At 31.9% G+C, this 27,497-nt stretch overlaps 1 protein-coding gene and 1 long non-coding RNA gene across 2 annotated transcripts in view; both read left to right on the plus strand.

The window, feature by feature from the left end:
• Positions 1–811: 811 nt before the first annotated feature.
• The window catches only part of LOC142236853 (uncharacterized), a 59,349-nt gene continuing 32,663 nt past the window's right edge, over positions 812–27,497 (plus strand). Inside the window, exon 1 of the mRNA XM_075308134.1 lies at positions 812–1,755. Coding sequence (XP_075164249.1) covers positions 1,565–1,755 — 191 coding nt within the window. The 5' untranslated portion in view covers positions 812–1,564. The remainder of the gene's footprint in view (positions 1,756–27,497) is intronic.
• LOC142236857 (uncharacterized) lies at positions 7,072–7,887 on the plus strand. The gene is made up of 2 exons (XR_012722234.1): positions 7,072–7,294; positions 7,355–7,887. It is a non-coding gene; the product is annotated as an uncharacterized LOC142236857 (long non-coding RNA).

The raw sequence follows: 27,497 nt of genomic DNA on the forward strand, positions 1-27,497 counted from the left end.
AATACTTTCATGTACATTTTGTACTTTTTGATATACTTCCCCCATCACAGTTCGCGATGGTTGTGGTGACATTTACGAGTCTGTGGTAGCGATGAGGGTGAAATGGAACTTTAAAATGCTGGCAGGGAATACGCATTGTCTTTTTCATTCAGATTTGGCCAAGATTTAGCAGAAATATGTTTGTTTTCATTTATAATTTTGATTGTTTTAGAAAAATTAATCGCGAAAATAAATTGATTTTCATCTCGAACTCCGAACATAGTACCGGCCTTAATTTGTTGAAGTTTACTGTTGAGGGTACTGTCTGTTTTTGTTGAGAACGCGATTTTCCCAACTAGTTCTCAACTTGAATATCAACCTGTTTGAAATATTGTTGAATTTTAGCATTTTTCAAACGTTTGTGTTTATTGGGAAGTATTCAGTACATACGAATACAGCTCTATTGTGAATGGCGCCAGCGTTCAAGCTTTTATTTAGTAAGGCTACATTACTTTGTGACGGCGTATATTTCCCATAACAAACAACACAAAGCCGAGGTACAAATAAATTACGGCTTGAGACTGTTGAAATTTGGTACATTAAAAGCGCTCCAATCACACAACTTGGTCCAATGGTGTCGTTGATGTTCGTTTAGTTGTTTTCCCGAAGGGGTGAGGGGACGATGGAACGCTTTTCATTTAGGATAATAACAAACAAAGCTGCATTAAAGTTTGTCTCTCGGTTGTGTGTCGGTGTGTCGTGGTCTGTAGAAATAAACAAGAATAATTGAATAATTTCGCAAATCGAATAGCGAACAAAGAAAAAATTTTGCTGATTACAAATCAAAATAGTTAAGAAGTTGAATATATATACATATGTGTGTATCGTGGCACGTGATCTAAAAAACGAGAGGGTGCATTTTTTAAGTATTGAAAGCGATTTTTATAGCAGCAGAAAGCTGCTGAAAGTGGGAGCTTATATTTGCAAAATGAAAGTACTACATAGTGAAAAATTGCAAACTATTTAGAATATCAACTCAATCCGATTACGTACGAATTCAATAGGAATCAAAGAGAATTAACGGGAGTATATGAGTATCGGTCATCACTTGCCAATTCCCAATTCTCTTTCAGTGTCAGTGTTTTTTTGTATGAGTGAGTGTGTGCGTTCATATGTTTGGCGGACCGACACAACATATTCACCGCCAAGCAAGACAAGTTAATCGGAAAGAATTGCAACAAATGATTGCTCAGTTGTTTTTGTATTCTTCTTTTTAAAAGTCAAAGGTTTCCGATAATAGTTTAAAATCATATAAATCGCCGCCTCAAAGCAAAATGTGAAGCAGAGAAAAAGATAACCATAACCACTGGCAACTAAAATAATAATGCAATACTCGTGAAGTTCTTATCTATACACTACAATGGGTTAAGAGAGAGTTTGTTTACATTACTTGATTACCGCCAAATAACAAATTCCCATTGAAAATGAAGTCATACTGTTTGATTTGTTAAAATTTAATCCGTCATTTTTTCTTGTACGTACTTTTTTATTGGTCGACCATCGGGTCTAAGACGTGCTAAAGAGAATGGCCTTATTAAACAAACTATTTTTCCCCTCTTCAACATCCACACCAACTCCATCAACTTCTACCAATACACAAAACCCCACTACATCCACTGGCAATAATAACACCCATATACCGTCGGCCAGCTCACTGAAATATGGTGGAAATAGAAAGGGACATAATCAATCAACACATTCAAAAAACTACTTGAGGTAAGTTTCACGTAGGTGATGGTACTTGATACAGCTAAATCTAGTTTAGCTATACCTCTCAGATTTCTTCCAAAACTCCATAGATGGTAGAACTCTAAGAGTAGATTACAACAACAACCTTTTTTTTTCCTGGCGGAAGGTTCCAAAGTCTAAGTACATAATCGTTTATAATACCGGTTCTCTGACAAGTTAATGATAATACCTTTCACATTATGTATGAATCAATCTTTTCGATATATCCGTTCCGAATATACAGATGGTTAGGTTACGTAGCAGCCCGATGTATCAGGCTCACTTAGACTATTCAGTCCATTGTGGTACCACATTGGTGAACTTCTCTTTTATCACTGAGTGCTGCCCGATTCCATGTTAAGCTCAATGACAAGGGACCTCCTTTTTATAGCCGAGTCCGAACGGCGTTCCACATTGCAGTGAAACCACTTAGAGAAGCTTTGAAACCCTCAGAAATATCACCAGCATTACTGAGGTGGGATAATCCACCGCTGAAAAACTTTTTGGTGTTCGGTCGAAGCAGGAATCGAACCCACGACCTTGTGTATGCAAGGCGGGCATGGTAACCATTGCACAACGGTGGCAGATGAAAAAGTGTTTTTTTTTTTTGGAACTGGTTGTTTTTTTTACAAAACAGCCCAAAACTCAAAAACTAATGGTGATAATTGACCGATTCCATTTTTACCTATCAGTCATAGTAAAATTTAGGCGGATATCTCCACTAGGTTAGGTTAGGTGGCAGCCCGATGTATCGGGCTCACTTAGACTATTCAGTCCATTGTGATACCACATTGGTGTACTTCTCTATTATCATTGAGTGCTGCCCGATTCCATGTTCAGCTCAATGACAAGGGACCTCCTTTTTATAGCCGAGTCCGAACGGCGTTCCACATTGCAGTGAAACCACTTAGAGAAGCTTTGAAACCCTCAGAAATGTCACCAGCATTACTGAGGTGGGATAATCCACTGCTGAAAAACTACAACCAGGTTCCCATAACCGGTTTAAAACCACCTCTGTTTTATTCTACCCGAAAAACAAAACAAATATTAAACAAAAATAAACGTGATATTTCAACATAAAATTTAATTCTATATCGAACCAAAAAAAGTTTTTTTGAGCTGTAGAGTTGCTCTCTTGACACATATATTCTCTGAATGCAATATTTGCCGATCAAGTGAGCAACAAAATCCATGGTACCAATGCTAAGTTTACAAAACACACTGAGAGTTTCATTGTGGTTTATGGAAAGATCATTTTTGTTTGTACATTCCCTTTCTCATACGCAGAGAATTCCGAAAAATTTTCTAGATTGTAAAGACATCAAAGCGCATTACATTACGTTAAGAAATGCATGTATTCTAAGGTAATTAAATTAAGCCCATTAATCCCGCTTAATTGCCTCGCTAAAAATGTGCAAACTTTTGAGCAATTATTTATGCTTACTTAATTACCTTAGAGAGGTAAATGAACACATACGTTTCAATGCATTAGATTGGTAAATAGGTGAAAGTGCGTAATTTCCTCAATTATCTCATACATTAAAAAATTTAAAGTTATAATACAAAAATTTATTAAAAATAATTCATAGCACATTAACGGCCATTTTAATTTATCTCGGTTAGACTTTAACTCCCAGTTAACAGAAAAATATCTTCTCTCTGGTTAATTTTAAGAGAAAAAATGTTAGCAGTTAAGTTCTTAACTGGCGTAGGGAATATATAGGCAAGATGACAAACATGCCCATAGTACGGTTTAAAGGTTCGTTAGCTAACGTAGCACTAACGGAACTTCCAGAAAATGGGGGTTAAAGTAATAAAGAGATCATTTTATAACAAAAATATGTGTAGGGATCTTGTTTTAAATTCAAACTATTTGGCCCTATTAAATGAAATCATTAATTTGAATTCGATACATATTGAAGGCTTAAAAAGACTTCTAGCAAACAGTCGTGCTACTAGAGCCACTTTAAAAGTCGCTGTTTTCCTCCAGAAATCCACAACGCTTAATATACATAAGACTTTAATTTGATTTGATTGTTATGTAATACTGCAACGCATTTTCGTGCAAGTTTATATGTATAGGAATAATTATACGAAGGAAAGTTCAATGACTTTATTATACCCACCACCATAAAATGGTGACGGGGGTATAATAAGTTTGTCATTCCGTTTGTAACACATCGAAATATCGATTTCCGACTATATAAAGTATATATATTCTTGATCAGGGAGAAATTCTAAGACGATATAACGATGTCCGTCTGTCCGTCTGTCTGTCTGTCTGTCTGTTGTAATCACGCTACAGTCTTCAATAATGAAGCAATCGTGCTGAAATTTTGCACAAACTCGTCTTTTGTCTGCAGGCAGGTCAAGTTCGAAGATGGGCTATATCGGTCCAGGTTTTGATATAGTCCCCATATAAAACGACCTCCCGATTTGGGGTCTTGGGCTTATAGAAATCGTAGTTTTTATCCAATTTGCCTGAAATTTGAAATCTAGAGGTATTTTATGACCATAAAGAGGTGTGTCAAAAATGGTGAGTATCGGTCCATGTTTTGGTATAGCCCCCATATAGACCGATCTCCCGATTTTACTTCTTGGGCTTCTAGAAACCGCAGTTTTTATTCAATTTACCTGAAATCGGAAATCTAGAGGTATTGTAGGACCACAAATACGTGTGCCAAAAATTGTGAGTAACGGTCCATGTTGTGGTATGGTCCCCATATAAAACGACATCCCGATTTGGGGTCTTGGGCTTAAAGAAACCGTAGTTTTTATCCAATTTGTCTGAAATTGGAAATCTAGAGGTATTTTCGGGTCATAAAGAGGTGTGCCGAAAACCGTGAGTATCGGTCCATATTTTAGTATAGCCCCCATAAGAACGATCTCCCGATTTAACTCCTTGGGTTTCTAGAAACCGTAGTTTTTATCTGATGTGCCTGAAATTGTAAATATTCTGGTATTTTAGGCTCACAAAAACGTGTATCGGATAAAGTTTTTATCGGTCCACTTGGTAATGCCTCCATATAGACCGACTTCACTTCTTGAGGGTGTAGAGAACGCACTGATCATGAAAATTGCTTGAAACTCAATGTAAAATTTCCAGATTTTACTTCTACAGATTTAAGATTTCAAATCAAGACGTTATTTTATAATTTTCTTGCACACTTACAAGATATGTTGATTCCTCTAAAACTCAAACAAAACTGGTTCTTATAAATCCAGAATCTGATATAGTCCTCATAGGTGATATCTTTAAATTTATCTTCGGGAAGTGTCCTCAAGTCCTCCTGAAATTTCAAAGGAAACCCTAATATTTGGTTCATGGTGGTGGGTATTTAAGATTCGGCCCGGCCGAACTTAGTGCTGTATATACTTGTTTTTGTGTTAAAATTGCTAGGGCATTTAAACGAGATGGTAATTAGTAATTGATACATGTATGACTTATTATAAAGGTTTATTCAGCAAAAATTAAATAAAAATAAAAAAAAAAAAATAAGTTACATCTCTAAACTTTATTAATTTGTTTTTTCGTTTTTATTTTTCTTTTAAAATTAATGTTCATTGCACTTTTTTGTTGCTCCCATTATGTTTTAAAATCTTATTCATTATTGACACAATACCGAATAATTACAACAATTAATTGATAATTTGGTATTTGTAAAAAAGTAAACATTTCGCCAAAAGAAATATTTACTTTAGACTTATAGTTTTTGCTCAGCACATAATACATAAGTACATATGGTTATGCTCAATTGTTCGCACACTGTCATGCTTCTCCCTCCCTCTTTCAATTTATAAAGTAAAATAGAACAGAGCAAAAGTCAGACATCTGTTTATAAGAACAAACAAATGTCTAAAAGAAAATGAAAATAACTGCCTCCGCCGATCGTAATCATCACCAGAGTTGCCTAGTATTGAAATTTTTATTCGATCAATATTTCTCATGGAAGTTTATAAAATTATTTTATTGTAGTTTTTATTGTGAAATAATCAAGAAACGATTACGATTTGAACAGTGTGGCCATTTTTGCAGCTAGATTTAGCATTATTTTTTTGGATTAAAGGTGGGTATTAAGTTCGTGTTTAGCCGCTAAAGTCGCTATTTTTCACGATTACTTTTCTTTAATAATCTATTTTAAGGAATGTAAACTTTGTGAAAATTTGCTTTGGGCTATTCCCCATCAAGTTATAATAAAATCTGCAACAAATATGTATAATTGTATGCCTTTTTGTACTGGTTTAAGGTGAGTACTATGTTCGGTTTTTCAACCAAAACACTAAATTAAATGTACAAAAATATTTATGAAGACTATTATATTTTTATTAAGTCTTATCAAATAATGGATGGAAAAGATCCAATGAATTGATTGATAATCATTTATATTTCTAAATTAATTAATTAAGAAAAGTAACCGTGAAAAGGCTGGTTTTCAGCTTGAAAACTGAACATAGTACTCAGCTTTAGTTTTCACTTTAGCGGCTAAACTCGAACTTAGTACCCACCTTTAAGCTGAGTACTATGTTCAGTTTTGAAGCTGAAAACCAGCTTGTTTTCACGGTTAATTTCTTTAATTAATTAATTTAGAAATCTAAAATGGTTATCAATCAATTCATTGGATCTTTTCCATCCATTATTTGATACTTGATAAAAATATAATAGTCTTCATAACTATTTTTGGACTTTTAATTTAGTGTTTTGGTGAAAAAAACCGAACATAGTACTCACCTTTAAGCTGAGTACTATGTTCAGTTTTCAAGCTGAAAACCAGCTTGTTTTCACGGTTACTTTTTTTAATGAACTAATTTAGAAATATAAAATTATTTGCAATCAATTCCTTGGATCTTTTCCATCCATTATTTGGCAAGACTCGATCAAAATATAATCGTCTTCATAATTATATTTGTACTTTTAATTTAGTGTTTTGGTGAAAAAACCGAACATAGTACTCACCATTAAGGTGAGTATTAAGTTCGAGTTTAGCCGCTAAAATCGCTAAAGTGAAAACTAAATCAGTAAGAAAAAAGCATGAAATTATACGTATTTGTTGCAAATTTTATTATAACTTGATGGGGAAAAGCCCAAAGCAAATTTTCACAAAGTTTGTATTCCTTAAAATGGATTATTAAAGAAAAGTAATCGTAACGAAATGACGTTTTTAGCGGCTAAACTCGAACTTAATACCCACCTTTAGCAGCAAAATTTTCATATAGCTTTTTTTCAGCTTTTTTTAATTGATCATTTAGCATTTTTAGCATTATTCTATCTCCAAAGTTTCAAGTATATTAGGACTTTTTTTTGTAGAAGAAACTCTATAAATCTTTACGTTGACTAAACAATAACCAAGGCAACCATATGTGTATAGAATGAAAAATAAAGTCTGGTATCCCAGCTCAATAGAACAGCTATCTTTTTCTTATTGAGTTTGGCAGTTCAAATAGAGTTAAAGGAGTAAACATGACATAACGAGAAATAACTTTCATATACAACACAAAAATCCACAATATCGTTATAGAATATGGAAAGGTTTGTAGCTAAAAAAAAGAAATTGACGTTTCAATTCCATATTGATGCTCTGTCTGGTAGGATCTAGTCTACATTGCGTAGGATTTCTTCATCGAATTTATTTTTACCACTCAATGTCAGACTCAAATTGACTCACTCGCTCTTAATGTCTCAAGTTCTTTATGGTCTTGAAGTTATCTCAGAAGTTATTACCCTAGGCCTGTATCTTTACGCTCTTCCTTCTCCTTTTCGCGCTCGTCGAGGAATCCACAGATATTTGTTCCCCGTATTAGGAGAAGTATTTTTGCTAAATCTTTTCAAGTGAGAATTATACGTTGTTGGAATGGGTTACCGCTTCAGTTGCGAATATTTTCACAGTGTAATAACTCCTTTCGGTTGAAACTTATGCAGTATATGGATTCGATGTTGCCACATTGAAACTACTCTTGGTCTATTTGTATATGTCTACCTCGTGCGGGACTAATATTATTTATTTATTTTTTACATTTTTAATACTGCTAATTTATAGTTAGGCTGGGGAGCCGACAAATTGAATATTGTTACAAAAAATTTGTTAAGAGTGCAAAAAAAAAAAGAAAACAATTTATAATGTATTTTGGTACTTGATTTTATTTAAATCATTTAAGTTAGATATATTATCATTTTAATTAGTTATTTTTATATTCAGTTAAGAATTTTGTATTGTATTCAGGTATTCTTGCTAAGTAATATATATATTGGCCTATGAAAGGCTTTGTATTACTAATCGTTAAATAAATGAAATGAAATGAAATTGAAGTGATTGTAGTGTTTTTACTAGGTACCTTAAAACAAACGATCCAATTGATTTAGATATTGCTGAACTTAGCAGTGACTCCGAAGAAAACACATGCCAGCCCACCACCAGTAAAAGGTAATTAAATAAATTATGATGGATATGTACTAAAAATCATATGAATATTGCAGAAGATATATCCAAAAACCAGAAAAAGCTGGTTTAATGATCCGAGACTATGCAAGTGGATCATCGAGGTAAATGACCAGGTAGTAAAATGTAAATACTGCCATTGTACTCTAAAACCAAAATTAAGTTCATTTATTAGTCATGGTAAAACTTCTAAGCATTTAGCAGCAGCATCACCTTTTGCAAAATCTAATTAAAAAACTCTAGATTTTCAACCACTAAACAGCAATTCCAAAGTAAAAGAAGCAGAATTGTTAGAAGCTTTATATATAGCGGTAAACACTACGATAAGGTCATCCGATCATTTAGTCCGTTTACAAAAACATATATTTATGGATATCAAGGCCGCCGTTGGCATGACATTGGGTCGAACAAAGAGTACTGCCTTAATTAAATCCGTTTTGGCTCCCCATTTTCAAAAACTATTAACTGAAGACTATTAACTGAAGTGACAACTTTTTCAGTCTTATCATAGACGAATGTACAGACATAACTATCGATAAATATTTGGGTATAGTAATACGTTATTACAGCAAGTCTGCCAAACAAATCGTAAGCACATCCTTAAATCTAAGTGCACTTGATGACACGTCAGCCAATGGAATATGCAAAGCGATTTTTAAAGTTCTTTTAATGTAAGAATTTAAAACATGGTGGGCTTAGGAACTGATAATGCCAGAGTAATGACGGGGGTTAACCGTGGAGTGATAGCAAAACTACGTGAACAAAATAAAAACATAATACTAGTACCTTGTGTCTGTCATTCGATTCAGTTGTCAGTGTCTTCAGCATCTAAAACGCTGCCTGATGAAATTGAGTATTTGGTGTCAGAAACATACAATTGGTTTTCCAAGTCTACTTTACGACAAAAAAAATAAATAAAAACATCTACGCTGCGATTAACAATGATATGCAACCATTAAAATTTGTAAGAGCTTGTGATGCTAGATGGTTGTCAATAGAAACAGCTGTAAATCGTATAGAAAATCAATGGTTAGAGTTAAAAACTCATTTTGAAATTGCCGCAACCGTAGAATCGTGTCATCAAGCCAATATTTTAAAAAAGTTGTACACTGACAAAAATTTATTCTATCAAAAGTTTTTGAAACCTTTGCTGGCAGAGGTACAAAAAGTAAATAAAATGTTTGAAAGCAAAAATGCTGATCCTACTCTGTTGCTATCAGTTTTTGAGGCATGAAAACCTTACCAATTCAATGTTTTATTGTAATGAAGTTTGTTTCTAAGGAAACACTAAATAAATATTAATAAAATAAACGTTTTATAGTGATGATTTTATAAAAAAAAAATTAGCAATATTTTTTGGCATTTTAGTTTCAGTTTTGGCATTTTTTAGCATTATTTAGATGATTTAGCTGCAAAACTTGTTTAGATCTGGTCACACTGGATTTGAACTACTTTTTCGTACCTCATTACGAACTGGATAATTATTGGTGGTTTAATATAGTGTTTTGGGACAAACAATCTATTATATTTATAATATTATTGTAAATGTAATTAATAAATCTATCAATAAATAAATCATAAACTATCGTTCAAAATAGTAAAGTTAATCATTCAAATCAAAAAAGTTTGTATTAGAAATTTCATTGAGATATAGAAACCCAATGTTTAAACCTCGTTTTCGGTTAAACCGAAAAGGGCAATTTCTCACTGTTCGGTTTCGGTTTTCGTAACAAAATATGGTTATCCGGTATTGGATTTGAACAAGTGTATCATTTATTCATTCAACAATAGTTCAAAGTATTCATGTTACTATTCGTTAAGAGTATTCAAATGTCAAAGAAATCAAAGAAGACTCAATAAAGTTTTATACTTATCGTTCTTACTTATTCATTCTGGGTACACTTATAGGGTATAATCAGTGAAACGAAAACAATTTTCTCTTGTTTGTATGTTTTCTTAGTCGCAATTTGTTCTGCCATTTAGAGCATATAATATGAACCATTTAAAATACTTATTTCCCTGGGTGGAAAGTGTATTTATAATGAAATGGCAACTCTAAACCTTAGCCAGATGTATGAGGAAAACTGAATATTTCCTATTATTTATAATCTGCAACAACCATTGCCCTGTTTTATCGATCTGAAAAGTTGTCTATTATATCTGTTTTGTTTTTTTCTACCCTTTTGTAAAAAAATCTTGTATCATATGAGATAGGAGCCGATATATACTAAAGGTGCGTGCTATTTTTTTTTGCAATTTCATTTATGACGTTTGTATGTCGTGTATTTTAAAGTTAAGATTGACTAGTGAGTTGACATAGAATGCGTGAGAGTTGTGGAGGAGTGCACTGTGACAATTGTGATAAAACTCATTCGTTGATGTATTTTCTCCAGCGACGCTCCAAAACGATCGAGCAGTTAGGGTGGCAAGGGCGCGCACACAAATAGCAGGCGGCCAAAGAAAACAAAAAATATAAAATAAAACAACAAAAAGAACAACGTATAAAGACGTTCACTCTCAAAATATAAATAAAAAGCAATCACATGACTCGCTCGATAATCATTGTACGTCTCTCGTGATTATTATGTCATAGAGTGTGTATGTGTTTGTTTACGTCTGTCTGTTTGTCAGTACCATCGTTTGGCGTTTTGTTTGCATGATTGCTTTGTTGCTGCTGTTGCCTTTGTTGTGCATATGATATGAATGGATTGTTTTGTGCGCGTTAGGTGTTTCATTCATACCATCTACATATGTAGACGTTAAGCATATACTTAACGAAATTATATTTTTAATTAAATAGAGGTTTCAACTTTGCTTTTTTGATCACATAGATATGTAAATAAGAATCTGTGTACAGTAGGGCTGTCATTCGGGATCGATTTTTAAAATTTTCGGGATTCGGGATTTCAAAGTATTAAATCCCGGGATTTAATATAAAATTATACCTCATTGATGCAATGCTTATTAAAACTTGATCGCGTATACTCCAAAGCAACTTTTCACAAAGTTTACATCATTTATAATGGATTATTAGAGAAAAGTAATCGTGAAAAATTGAATTTAGTAGATAAAGGTAGGTATTAAGTTCGAGTTTTTGTGAAAATTTGCTTTGGGCTTTTCCCCATCAAGTTATAAAAAAATTTGCAACAAATGTGTATAATTTTGTGCCTTTTTCTTACTGATATAGTTTTCACTTTAGCGATTTTAGCGGCTAATCTCGAACTTAGTACCCACCTTAAGGGTGGGTATAATGTTCGGTTTTCGTGTCGAAAATTACTTTATTTTCAAGATTATTTTTACTGAAAAAATCAAAATTGTAAATGAAAACAAACATATTCCTGTAAAATATTACCGAAATATAGATGAATAAGAAACTTTTCTTCATATTGTTGAGTTGGACTAAGTGTTCGTTAAGTATGATAGCAATTAGAAATTGCTTTTTAATGTACTCTTATGTCCTTTTGTTGTTATTTTTTAATAATATTGATTTAAACCAGCGCTTCCCAAATGGGGGGCGCGCCCCCTAGGGGGGCACCGCGAGGTTCCAGGGGGGGGGGGCGCAGCGTCATTTCTGGTTGATCAGCTTTTGTATCATTGAATTTGTTGAAACAACACAAATTTATAAGATCAACAAAACATAAATAAAATACTACAAAAGAACGTACCATTCGTACATTTTCTCACTGTGCTTATAAATTAACATTTGGTATTTATGAACACAATGAGAAAAGAGTAGAAGTTACATGCAAAAACATAATTTGGTGTTGGTTTTCCATTATTAGTCTACCTTTATTTGCACCCGCTAAATTTCTTGCTAAAATATCAGAAATAGTATCCACTTCTTTAAATGTGTGAAGACAAAATACATTTTAAAAATTTGATACAAAGCAAATTGGGTTGGGAAGCTCTGATTTAAACTAAAATGGTTTCATGTACAATTTTTCGTAGGTGTATTTATTACTTAAAATATTTTAAAAATCCCGAACATTTCGGGATCCCGTAAAAATCCCGGGATCCCGGTATTCCATATTTTGAAATCCCGTGATTTATAAAAATCGATCCCGAATGACAGCCCTAGTACTTCACATCCTGGTAGTCATAACATCTGACCACCGTGGTGCAATGGTTAGCATGCCCGCTTTGCATACACAAGGTCGTGGGTTCGATCCCTGCTTCGACCGAACACCAAAAAGTTTTTCAGCGGTGGATTATCCCACCTCAGTAATGCTGGTGACATTTCTGAGGGTTTCAAAGCTTCTCTAAGTGGTTTCACTGCAATGTGGAACGCCGTTCGAACTCGGCTATAAGAAGGAGGTCCCTTGTCATTGAGCTTAACATGGAATCGGGCAGCACTCAGTGATAAGAGAGAAGTTCACTAACGTGGTATCACAATGGACTGAATAGTGTAAGTGAGCCTGATACATCGGGCTGCCACCTAACCTAACCTAACATCTGACCCAAATTGAACTTTTTGCGACTATTATAGTTCTGGGTATGCACTCCTACCTGATGATCATAGGGGACTTTCTACAAAAGTCTGGCCTTTGCTTTCTGCATGCACTATTTTTTGGCATGTCTTGGTATTCTCGACAATTTGCTGAGGGGATGTGAATATTGACATTTCCACTCCCGGGATCCCGGTCAAAAGGAAAACTTTCTTCGATGTGGCATATATTTAATCATTTAAATAAATTAGAAATCGCCTAAAACTACACTTATAAGGCGTTGTTTGATCAACTAACAATGTAACAGGTTGGCTGATAAGTCCGCGGTCTAACAAAGAAAAACACATTTGTTTGTCAAAATTCGTTTTTATTATTCAACATAGTTCCCTTCAAGAGCGATACAACGATTATAACGACCTTCCAATTTTTTGATACCATTTTGGTAGTACTCCTTCGGTTTTGCCTCAAAATAGGCCTCAGTTTCGGCGATCACCTCTTCATTGCAGCCAAATTTTTTCCCTGCGAGTATGCTTTTGAGGTCTGAGAACAAGAAAATGTCGCTGGGGGCCAGATCTGGAGAATACGGTGGGTGGGGAAACAATTCGAAGCCCAATTCATGAATTTTTGCCATCGTTCTCAATGACTTGTGGCACGGTGCGTTGTCTTGATGGAACAACACTTTTTTTCTTCTTCTATGGGGCCGTTTTGCCGCGATTTCGACCTTCAAACGCTCCAATAACGCCATATAATAGTCACTGTTTGTGGTTTTTCCCTTCTCAAGATAATCTATAAAAATTATTCCATGCGCATCCCAAAAAACAGAGGTCATTACTTTGCCAGCGGACTTTTGCTTTCCACGCTTCGGAGACAGTTCACCGGTCGCTGTCCACTCAGCCGACTGTCGATTGGACTCAGGAGTGTAGTGATTGAGCCATGCTTCATCCATTGTCACATATCGACGGAAAAACTCGGGTGTATTACGAGATAACAGCTGCAAACACCGCTCAGAATCATCAACAATTTGTTGTTTTTGGTCAAATGTGAGCTCGCGCGGCACCCATTTTGCACAGAGCTTCCGCATATCCAAATATTGATGAATGATATGACCAACACGTTCCTTTGATATCTTTAAGGCGTCTGCTATCTTGATCAACTTCATTTTACGGTTATTCAAAATCATTTTGTGGATTTTTTTGATGTTTTCGTCGGTAACCACCTCTTTCGGGCGTCCACAGCGTTCACCGTCCTCCGTGCTCATTTCACCACGCTTTGAATTTTGAAAACACGAAATTTCTTTTTTTCCATTTTTTTTTCACAATAACAAAAGTTGCTTCACAAAAGACGCTCTATCTCAGAAACTAATTGACTTACAGACGTCACATTTTGACACGAATCAGTTGAAGGTTGGTACTATATAAAAATAATATGCATTTAATACTAGCGACGCCATCTATGTTTCAGACCGGGGACTTTTCAGCCAATCTGTTATGTTATGTTAATCTCTTATATCAGCAATAAATCATACTAAAATAAGAAATATTTTGTAATAGCAAAATACTAAAAGCTTTTAGCAATGGACAGACTCTTCCGAGTCACTATATATCACTATATGGACATGTGCGGTCAATATTCCCAGAAGGAATACTCCATCTATATTTGAAATTCTATTTAATAAACACATTCTTGCAATAATTATGAAAATATTTTGAAATTATGCAATTGCAAAAGTGGTTATATAAGGTAAAAGAACCCATTGTTTATAAAGGTTTACTTAGTCTACCATGCCGGTTTACAGAAATATGACGATAAAAATTAGGAAGAGCAACCTTCTTTTAACCAGTTGGGAGGCCGTTAGATCCTGGGCTAGAACCCACGACTATATATGTCGGTCAAGGCAACTATTACTACTTGGTACCATATTCAATGCAATCCAATGTCCAAAGTATTTGAAAATTTTTACTTAAATTATTTCATTTCATAGTTTATTTTATCTAAACAAAATACCAAAAACAATGAAATTATATTATATATTCACATTATATTATATATTCTACTCAAAATGAATTTGAAGTTCCTTCCAAAGGAAATGACAGTTGAAAAGTAGTTAAAGTTGATTTTGGAAGTGTAATGAGAATAATAATTTACCCAATGGTAATATAAATAATGTTTTTGTAGTATTTATTTCTCCATTTTATATAAAATACTGCAAAGAAAACTTCCCGGGAATTCCCGCACTTAATTCACGGGAAAGTGGGAGCGAACAAATAGCGAATTCCGGGAAACGGGATCCCTGGAAAAAACCTTAGTCAGGATACTCATAATTTTCGAATTGGTTACATTGGGCATGCTTTTGTTTGCACCTTCTCTTTTGTAGACCGTAGACCATATATTCAGAATCCCAAACCCATTTTGCAATATATGTTTCTACGTCGGATAGAGGACTAAAAGATATTTCACGTTTATTTATTAGCGTAGCATGCAACTGATTTTAAACAATACTTCGTTAAATTATTACATTGAATTTGGTACTTTTAACATTACGAAACTTGGTCAATAATTTTCTTTTACATATAAAATGAGCCCTTTTTAATTATTTCTATTTATTGCGAAAATAACCAAGCAGACGTTTACAAAAATAACTTTACATATCTATAAAAACTATACTAATATAAATATTTAAAAAAACTAGTAATAATTCAATTGAGCAAAACGAATAATAAATCAAGATACATCTAATTCTTAAATAAAAAACGAAAAACTATTTTAATGATTTCGTGTGCGATGAATATGATTTTGTAAGATTATTTGGTTTAACCGCAGCTCAAAATGTTTAAAATATCTATATTTCCGATTTTCGGACATGTCAAAATATTGACTTTACAATCCCTACGCAGTACGATAATGACAAAGATGAAATTTTTCCTGTGTAGTATTCGTTTAAGAATTTGTAGATTAGAATATATTTTCATTGATATTAACAAATATTGTTTGTTTTAAATGTCCATCAAGTATGAGTATTTCATTTCATTTGAAGTACTTTCCAATACTTAATTTTATTGATTTTCCATATGGAAAAGTGCGATGAAGTACTCCCTCTTGTATTTATAGTTCATTCGTACAATGAATGTCATACCATTCTATATTCTTCGCCAAACACTTTTAAAGATTGAAGTGATTGTGTTAATAATACACCTATTAAGTTTGGCATTTCATTAATATACCGGAAATCGTGCTAAAAGCATGGTTGATGACATTGGTTCAAAGACCTGAAACAACCTTACGAAAACATTCCTTTTTTGTTTGGGTGTTTTAGTAGTTTGTATGATGCGATCATAAAATAGGAAAATTGGTTTTCGAAAAGTACTGATCGTCTCGTACCGGCCCAATAAATTTTCTAATACATATTCATAATATGTCGTATTGCTGGTTTCGCAATTTTGTAGACAGTTTAACTGCGTCGCCTTGGCATTTATCTCCACAAGCGTTCATAAAATATAATCTCGTGACTTGAACAATAATTAGAAAATGTAAAGTTAAAAACAAAAAGTATAGCAATGCGAATTTTATTATTTTAGCATTAATAAAGAATTTGATTTACATTTGCCATTGGGCAAAATAAAAAAATCAGTTCCTGGCAGTGCTAACTGGACCATACAGGAACTGTGCTTAATTAATGAAATCTAATATTAGTCATATCTGTATGTTGTTCATAAAAGTGCATGATTGTGGACGAGATATACTAAAGAAACTATTAACATAATAAATAAAATGCATTTTAGGGTCCAAAACTAAATCTAAAGGATAGATGTGTGCACGTGAGTTAAACTTCATCCACACACACTAAGGGAAAGTGTGATTCGCCCACACTCACGAGAAGTCATTGAAATTTCGTGACAAACGAAAACTCTCTTGACACTCGAAGATTCTCCTCAATTATTAAATATATGGTCTTGCTTAGCAAGTCGGTAGAATTTATCTCGTGAACCTGAATATATAAGCGCAATTAAAATAAACTACTAAAAGTAAAAAACTAAACTAAACAAATGAATATTCTTTGTAATAACTGCTTTCCGAACGTTTATTTTATTTGTTTATTTTTTGGGTGTATATCATTAGATAACAAAGAATGCATTTTGGATTGTCGAATTAGATGGTTATGGCATATATATAGTGATCCGCAAAAAAAATGTTACGTGGCCACATTTCTGTGTATTTAAATTTGGGAACAATACAAAAAAATCCCAATAGACGTTATTAAAGTACATAATAAACATGAGTTCTAGTCGCAGCTCTGTTCAATGTACCTTTCACCATAGTAAAAAATGAACTTGACAGCTTTACCGTGTCTTAAGAGCCAAATTGTGGTCGTTTTTACTACCATTTAAGAAAAAAGTCATTAATTTTTATAAAATTTAACTGACTGACATTTTGTAATATGTGTAAGTAAACATTTCGTTACTGGCACGAAAAACTGACCAAATCTTTGTAACTATATCAGAGTACCACACTTTAAGTAAAATTTTTAACTAATTTTAAGTAGTCGCATGAGCTGCAAAAGTGTTCAAAATAATAATTATTACGAGATTTTCATAAAATTCTTGAAATTTGAACTACCTAGGTAGTAGTGCGATTAACTAAATTGAAACTTGTTATAAATTACAAGCTACTTTTTTCTGGGTAGTGTGACACTCATAATTTTAAACATCGCCTCTTTTTACCTACCCCAATGTCCCTATGAATTGACAACCTATCTCAATAAAATGTTAAGAAGGCAATAAACTCATCTGATCGATTCGGATTTAACACTATTCTTTGAACTGTTATTCTTTAAACAGTGTGTTAATTAACATTATAATATGTATTTGTACCTGGCCTGTTCCGTCTCAGTTACGCTGCAGCTCTCACACAATCATTGGACAAGTAGATTGTTTGGCGTGTGGTATTCATCAAATGTTAATTAAATTAATCACTATTCGGGGGAAACTTACCCCAGCCCTCTTAAATTTGCCTGAACTTCGAATATTAAGTGGAAATTTTTTGTGTTTCGAACACGTGCCATACGTCCAATGTTTGTTTATATCAATTCTCACATGATCAATCCAGAAGAGACCGACATGTATTTGTTTTTGCTGTTGAGTTTGTCATGTGTGCTTACTACGCGTTAGCACTAAATGTACAGTAAAGGCTCTATTTCATACAACCATGTATTTATTGTTGTGTTCAGTTGGTATTTATTGTCAACAAAAACGTTATGAAGATGTCACTTCAAATCATCATCTCAAAATTTTTTACGTGAAAGATAACAAAAAATGTGCAGTCTATTGTGCTGTATCTCATTAAGTGGCCTTAGCACGAATGGACAACGATTATTTAAATTGATCTAGAGAACAATTCCCGTTGTTATAGATCGTATTTAATTTGTTGGTCAATGGAGTATTTTTTTAATTCGGAACTCTTCAATCAAGAAAATGGTAGTAGCAATCCACCTCTTTCGATTCAAAACAAAAGCGAATATCAATTAAACATTTAATTGGGGTTTGTGATCAGTTAACGTTGATTGAAATAATTTTGATTGAAATAAAAGAAGATATGGGATTCGTATGGGATTCTTATTAACCATATTTTACACATTGTGAAAAAATGGACAAAAAAAAGTATATTAAGAAGCTCTAAAATCCAATTAGTAGAAACAATTCCTTTTGAAATTTCCACATGCCGAAATATTCTGTGAAAATTTAAACGGAGATAAACAAAGATTGTCAAAACAATATAATATTTGGTACCTTCTCCACACTCCACATCTTTAATAGACTCAGACACTTATTTACGTTGTGAGAGAATCTTAAATTTAAATCTGCTAATTGGGAATATATAGCAAAGTCTGGAAATAAAAAATTAATATAAATAGAAACTTCATATTTTTATTATACCACCCTTAATGTAAACTTTGGATATTTTCTTTACATAGTTTTAATTCCAATAGATATACGATTATTGACCAGTACGTAGAGTTATGATGTGACGCATTAGATTCTATATGATTCTCACTGTTCGGACTTCAAACTTAAAAAGTCAGGAAATTGGTTTCCTTAACTAAATATAAAACCTTAAAGTAAATCTCACAACGCCTAGTTTGTTTTGAAAAGAAAATTTACACTTTTAAAATCAATATAATACCCATCTTTTATTACAAACATATTTTCTATCCGATATTTATTTTTTGTTAAAATCGTCGTGTTATGTTATGGTATAATATAACTAAATAAATATAACTAATATAACTAAAAGAAAGAAGAAATGAATTTTGTTGTAATTTATTAGAAACTATATTATTTTAGTTTATGTATATTTTTAATGGGAATGTGATGGCCCATTTCCCAATTGCGTGCCCCAATAAACGTAGAATACTTCGAATGTGTTCGTTACGAGTTTAATGAGTTCTCTTGTTCTCTTCTCTGCTCATATCTGTTCTATTTCAATTAAAAAGGCGATTGATTCAATTAAAAAGGCGATAGTTGGTAATTGACAATTTTTCAACCACGTTTGTAATTGGAATTGTTTTCCAAATTGATTCACAGATTAATTCAATCGATTATTTTCCAAACATAACAAATATAAATAAATTTTAATATACTAATAAATAATTAAATTATATGAATTAAACATCGGAAATGTCCATCCTACAATATTTTGTAAGCCATTATATGTACTTAAAATTGGTAAATTTTCCTTTCATATTGTTAATTTTCGTAGAAAGCACTTAAAATGCGCCAAAACCTAGTGAAAAGTTTGCACTTAATTTAAGTTCAAATCTGCTCAAATTAACGAGACAATTTTTCTATGTATATAAAGGGAATTCGAAGTCTCCTATAGGCAACATTGGACATGAACGGGTTAATTGTGTAAATAGCAGTATTTAGATGGGAGCTACGACTAAACCAGATTCGATATTGTTGTTTGATAGAGAGTAAAATGGCAATACTGCTACTAGTGAATATAAGCCCTAAAAAAACGTTTCTCTGTGATATGTCCCAAACATATTTTGCACGAAGCATATATATTTTTGGATATTGCCGAAACATTATGATGTTTTTTTATTTGTTTCTCTCAAAGAAGATTGTTTTATTACTGAAATTATGAATTATTTGTCGCAAGTCGAGTATAAACTTTAATATCTTTCCATCTAATCCTTAGATAAATATTCAAAAGTTCATTATTTTTAAACCCGCAACTATATTATTTAGGAATGAACACTGCTTTACTCGCATTTATACGCCATTTTGATTGCATCCAAAATTTATCGTATTTAGAAGTACAAATAAATATGGAAATTGTTTTATTGTATAATTGTGCAATTAATATCATTTTTACCTTGATTTTCTCTTGGTTTCCCTATAAAGAGGAACTAAACATGGTTTTTATACATCTCACTGTTTAATTTTTCACCGATTCCACTCGCTCGCTTTTCATTCACATTTTAAATATTCAAATTTAATAATATTTAGACTTAAGCATATCAAATTTTTAGGAAAGACGCATTAATATGCCAAGGCGCTGCTTCACAACAACCACAAATTGTTTTCTTTTGATTCTCTCGCGGTGTTGTTTTGATATCTTTTGCCAACTCTCTCGGTATTCATTTCTGTTTCTTTCTCTCTCTCGCTCTCTGCACTGTTAGAAAAATATGTTTTTCATATGTTCCGATATAAACAAAATGTGTTTCGGGCACAATTTTAAAACACAATATATTTAAGTGCTAACATGTAATGTTCCTAAACTAACACTAAATGTTTGGGACATATATGTTAATATGTTAGAGTATATTATGTTTGGGGCATGAATGTTTCATAAAAATCATATGTGTGAAAGCAAACATATATAAATTTACAAATTTCGACTAAACATACATATGTTGTGATATTTTATTCAAAGCGACAGAGAGAGTATAGAGAAAGAAATAGAGATGGAAACCGGGAGAGTTGACGAAAGATATCAACATAACGCAGCGAAAGAATCAAAAGAGAACAATTTCTGTGAAACCGCTTGTATGTTGTTTCGGAAAACTGTTTTATGATAAGGCCAAAAATTTGATATGCTTAAGTCTAAATATTATTTAATTTGAATAAAGAGAATAGACATTCGGAACCAAGAGAATAGACATTTGAAAAACAAACAGCATATGTTTTGGGCTTGGGAGCAGCCTTTTATGTATGTGTGGACATGTGTTTTGTTTATCATTTTGGCATTATGGGCGCAATTTGTTTCTTGGTTCGTTAAAAGAAATCAGGCGTCTTCATAAAAATAACGAAAGGGCACTATACTCTTTTTAGAGTTGGGACAGTAAAATGAAATAAGGAGGAAATAGTGAAAAATTACACAGTAAAATGTATAAAAACAAAGTTTAGTTCCTCTTTATTAATAAGTAGTCCACGAGGAGTTGACGGACACCTTCAAATATAAAAGCGGACATTAAGTTCGAGTTTTGCACTAAAACAATTTAAAAAGTTTATTTTCTTTAAAATGAATTATTAAAAAAAAATAAAAGGCATTTTAGAGCGATGGTGTTAAATGCTAGTAAAAAACTGTTCACGCCTAAATAAATTTATGTTTATATTATAAAATTATTTATGTATGTTTATACTCGACATGTTCTTCTTTTGTTAAAGTTTTTGAATTCCTTCCAAATTGTAAAGTTTTGTACCAAAAACAGTTTTTTGTTACAAAATTGTTATTTTTGCAATAAAAAAACAATATTTTATCCAAAAATCAGTCAATTTCGTTTATATCAAGCATTGTTCTTTTCTGACTAAATCTTTAATAACCCACATTTCGAAGTTTCATTATAAAAATTTAATATAATATAAATATAAATGTGTAAATTAAAAAAAAAGTGTTCGGTCGGAGCAGGGATTGAACCCACGACCCTTTGCATGCAAGGCAGACATGCTAACCACTGCTCCACGTGGCAAACAAATGTATGTTTCTGTTAAATAATGTTATGTTTGCATGGGCTCGTGGGCGCTGCAAACTATGCTATATAAATGTAACTTATAACGATAATTATCTACTGGTGACTATAACAGCTACGTAGTCCAGTGGATAGTGTGTTGGCTTACAAACTGTATGGTCCTCGGTTCGATTCTCCATGCAGGCGAAAGGTAAAATTTAAAAAATTTATAAAAGTGAATAATTTCTTCAACATTATTTGTATTAAAGAAAAAGGTGCCAAGAACTAAAATATTTCGTGGAAGTGAAAATTACGAGTCTGTTAGGCAATGAGCACAATCGTCTTTGGGAAAAATTCTTCCAAGCATATAATATTTTTGGGCTCAAAATGCTTCCAAATATATAATATGTTCACATAAAATAAACATATTAATGTTTCGGCAGTATCCAATAATATATGTGCTTCCTGCAAAATATGTTTGGAACTTATGTTAAAGAAGCGATTTTTTTGAGGGTGCACAGAAAAAAATATCACCAAAATATTTCCAATTAAAAAGTTAATTGAAGTTGAAAATTTTTTCAATTAATAAATTAATTGATACAATTAACTTTTTAATCATGATAGAAACATTAAGTTAATTAAGTCAATGATTGAAATTTTTAAAATGTTTAATTAAAAAATTAATTGATACAATTAACTTTTTAATCAAATTCGGAAGACTAATTCAGTTAAAAAAGTGCTGATTTTTTTTAAATTTTTAATTAAAAATGTATTTCAAACAATCATTTGATAATCCAAATAAAAACTCTAAGCCAATTCAGAGAGTAATTAAAAATATTTACCTTTTTTAATTAATAAATTAATTGAGTTTTGCAATCAACATCAATTAAATTTTTAATTGAATCAATTAAAAAATTAATTGAATTTTGCTGAAAAAATCAATTCATTTTTTAATCAAGAATTTTTTTTCTATGCCCAAGTAAAACTGTGATTGATACTATCATTTTCGTGATTGAAGACATTTCAATTAAAAAATTAATTGAATCAATTAATTCGGTGATTGAATCAAAGAAAAAATTTTGTGTGTGTGTGAATAAGATATCGCAACATATATATGTTTACTCGAAATTTCTAAATTACTATATGTTTACATCCACACATATTATTTTTATGAAACATTGATGTCCCAAACATAATATAATCTAACATATTAACATATGTGTCCCAAACATTTTATGCCAATTTAGGAATATTAAAAAATTCAGCTCGAAACATAGTTTGTTTACATCGGAACAATCCGTGCACTGTATGTACAGCTGCGCTCAAAATAATAGTAGTAGCAAATAAATTAAAGCACCATCGTGATTTACAGTTTTTGTCGTAAAATTGGTACTGTACTCAGTGTTTTTAGGTTGCCTAACATATAGACGGGATCCTCTTCAATCATAAGGCACCATTTTTGACTCATCCATCCAATGTTCCTCCATTTCTGTACTGGGGAATGTTCCTCCATTTCTGTACTGACCAATGGAAATCCTCTTGGGCATACTTTATTCTTTTCGATACATGTTTTTTTTGAAAGGAGAGTGACTTTTCTTGGACTATGGACAGCTAAATTATTTTCGTCTTTTAAATGTTTGTAAGCTAGCTTATAACTCTTTTATTTGTTTTGGAGCTTGCAAAGGGATTCTTCTTATGTCGATTTTTTTACAACAACAATAGCATCAGAAGTTAAACCAACGGTATTTTTTTATTATGCACACTCCAAACAATGATATAGTAAAAAACAAAGATAAAATAAACCTTTAGTGGAAGGAATAGAAGAAGCAGAAAAAAAAAATTCAGCACAGCACTACTATTATTTTGAGCACAACTGTACTAATAGATAAATATTGTGTTATTTCTTACATTAACCCAACCCATCAAAATATGTGCAGCCTCAAAAAAAATCGCTTCTGTAACATATACCCCAAACAAATTTTGCATCAAGCATATATATTTTCAGGATTGGCCCAAACAAAATATTGTTTATATTGTTCAAACATATTATGTTTCACCTTAGGCATACACTGGTAGAACAAAATTTTAATGAATTTTTTTTTTGTGTGGATATATTTTTAATGCGCCAATTGGTTACTTCCATTATTTTACTAGCAGCATACACTCTAGGTCTCACTTTCTAAACACATATATGTTTATATGCTAGTTCCAAATTAATATATGTTTGCATCTAAGCATATTATATTTACAAACATTTTATGTCCCAAACATAATATCTCCTAACATATTAACATATATGTCCCAAACATGTTATGAACATTATATGCTTGCACTTAAAAATATTGTGTTAAAAATTTGAGTTCCAAACATATAAATTTTACACCCAAACATATGATAAACAGTCTTTTTCGTCCGTGTGGAATGTCGAAGAATCTTTTCTAAACCTTATCTTCAATTCCCGTTTGTTTAGTTTTGAATATCACCAACAATCATTCATCTAAATAACAGCCAAGTTAGTGTTAATAAATAACAAACGATTCCATTGAAAACATGAAGTGCTAATAAATTTTAAATGTCTACTTTATCGTGTATTCACTGCCGATTGTTCACTTAAAATAAATATTTGTTTTTACGATTAGCATTAAATTTCCCACGGCATGAATATGTGTGCAATATATTGAATTGGAGTTGTAAATCAAAACAAGTGATCAATTTTGATCATCAATCAAGCAAATATTCTCATAGGTGGGAAGATCTAAAAGTGGTGACCGATGAATGAATTTTATTGTTAGAGTAAGCATTTGATTATCGTTTCGGTCAGACGAGTGATTGGTAGAAGAATGTATGTTTCATTATTCTCCGTAATTGATGTAGTACTTACCAAAGAACTGCCATCCATTACAATTATGCTAACAAATAACATAAGAATAGAGAGCTTCTTTTCACAACTTGAAATGTTTCGGCGGGTTTAATGGAATTTGAAAGTAATAGAATACGTATAATTTGGGAGAAAAAGTGTGTATTGTATTGTCATTGATATGGCAGCGACACTGACTATTCCATCGTTAAACTGACAAATTTAAATTTATTTATGTTTGCAGATATCTCCATTTCGGGTTGCTGGTTTTGGACATTCAAATCACTGACATGAGTTTTCGTTATATTTGCCCCTACCAGTATTTACCCCTACTTCTAAGTCAATCAATGATGTGTCGGCGCATTTTATTTTATATATATATATATATATATATATATATATATATATATATATATATATATATATATATATATATATATATATATATATATATATATATATATATATATATATATATATATATATATATATATATATATATATATATATATATATATATATATATATATATATATATATATATATATATATATATATATATATATATATATATATATATATATATATATATATATATATATATATATATATATATATATCTGGAAACTATAATTCAGTTTCAAGCAATTTTCATTATCAGTGCACATGGACCGATATTCACCATTTTCGGCACACCTCTTTACACGGAAAAAAATTTCACGAAAATTTTTCCAATAAAAATTTTAATTGAGTTTTATAAAATATTCAATTAAAAATTTATTTGATTCAACAAATTTTTTAATTGAAACAAAAATCAATCACAAAAATTAATAGTATCAATTAAGTTTTTAATTGGATCAATTAATTTCTTAATTGACCTTCAATTAATTTTTTAATTGATACTATCATTTCTGTGATTGAAGACATTTCAATTAAAAAATTAATTGGATCAATTAATTTCGTGATTGAACCGGAAAAAAATTTTTTGTGTGTATGTTCCTAAAATACTTCTAGATTTAAAATTTCATGCAAATTTGAAAAAAAAAACTATGGTTTCTAAAAGCCCAAGAAGTAAAATCGGGTTATCGGTCTCTTTGGGAGATAAACCAAAACATGGACCACTACACGCCATTTTCGGCTCTCATATTTAAGGTTCTAAAATACCTCTAGATTTCTCATTTCAGGCAAATTAGATAAAAACTACGGATTCTAGAAGCCTAAAAAATAAAATCATTTCTTGCACATCTATTTATATTCCTAAAAACTTCCAGATTTTCGATTTCAGGCAAAGTGGGCAACAATTACGGTTTCTAGAAGCCCAAAAAGTAATATCGGGAGATCGGTCTATCTGATTGCTATATCAAAACATGGACCTATACTCACCATTTTCGGCATACCTTTTTATGGTCCTAAAATACCTCTAGATTTCCAATTTGAGGCAAGTTGGATAAAAACTACGGTTTCTATAAGCCCAAGAATAAAATCTGGAGATCGGTCTATATGGGGGCTATATAAAAACAGGGTCCGATACTCATCATTTTCAGCACACCTCTTTAGGGTTTTAAAATACCTCTTGATTTCTAATTTCAGGCAAATTGGATAAAAACTACAGATTTTAGACGCCCAAGAAGTAAAAACTGGAAATCGGTCTATATGGGGGCTATACCAAAACATGGACCGATACTCAGCATTTTCGGCAAACCTCTTTATTGTTCTAAAATAGCTCTAGGTCTCCAATTTCAGGCAAATTGGATAAAAACTACGGATTCTATAAGCTCACGACCCATATCGGGAGATCGGTCTATATGGGGGATATACCAAAACCTGGACCGATACTCACCTTTTTTTAGCACACCTCTTTATGGCCCTAAAATACCTCTAGATATCAAATTTCAACCAAATTGGATAATAACTACGGATTCTAGAAGCCCAAGAAGTAATATCGGGAAACCGGTCTATATGGGGGCTATACCCTAAACATCAACCGATAATCACCATTTTTGGCACACCTCTTTATGGTGCTAAAATACCTCTAGATTTCCAATTTCAGGCGAATTGGATAGAAACTATCGATTCTAGAAGCCCTAGAAATATAATCGGGAGATCGGTCTATATGGGGGCTATACCAAAACATGGACCGATACTCACCATTTTTGGCACACCTCTTTGTGGTCATAAAATACCTCTAGATTTCCAATTTCAGGCAAATTGGATAGAAACTAAGGTTTTTTTAAGCCCACACACAAAAAAAATTTTTTCTGATTCAATCACCAAATTAATTGATCCAATTAATTTTTTAATTGAAATGTCTTCAATCACGAAAATGATAGTATCAATCACATTTTTAATTGGGCATAGAAAAAATTCTTGATTAAAAAATTAATTGATTTTTTCAGCAAAATTCAATTAATTTTTTAATTGATTCAATTAAAAATTTAATTGATGTTGATTGCAAAACTCAATTAATTTATTAATTAAAAAAGGTAAATATTTTTAATTACTCTCTGAATTGGCTTATAGTTTTTATTTGGATTATCAAATGATTGTTTGAAATACATTTTTAATTAAAAATTTAAAAAAAACAGCACTTTTTTTAACTGAATTAGTCTTCCGAATTTGATTAAAAAGTTAATTGTATCAATTAATTTTTTAATTAAAAATTTTAAAATTTTCAATCATTGACTTAATTAACTTAATATTTCTATCATGATTAAAAAGTTAATTGTATCAATTAATTTATTAATTGAAAAAATTTTCAACTTCAATTAACATTTTAATTGGAAATATTTTGGTGATATTTTTTTCTGTGCAAGACCCCAAATCGGAAGGTCGGTTTATATGGGGGCTATATCAAACCTTGGACCGATATAGCTCATCTTCGGACTTGACCTGCCTGCAGACAAAAGACGAGTTTGTGCGAAATTTCAGCACGAATGCTTTATTATTGAAGACTGTAGCGTGATTACAACAGACAGACAGCCAGACAGACAGACAGACGGACATGGCTATATCGTCTTAGAATTTCTCCCTGATCAAGAATATATATA

The sequence above is a fragment of the Haematobia irritans genome, chromosome 4, assembly GCF_050003625.1.
Source record: "Haematobia irritans isolate KBUSLIRL chromosome 4, ASM5000362v1, whole genome shotgun sequence".
Classification (NCBI taxonomy): domain Eukaryota; kingdom Metazoa; phylum Arthropoda; class Insecta; order Diptera; family Muscidae; genus Haematobia; species Haematobia irritans.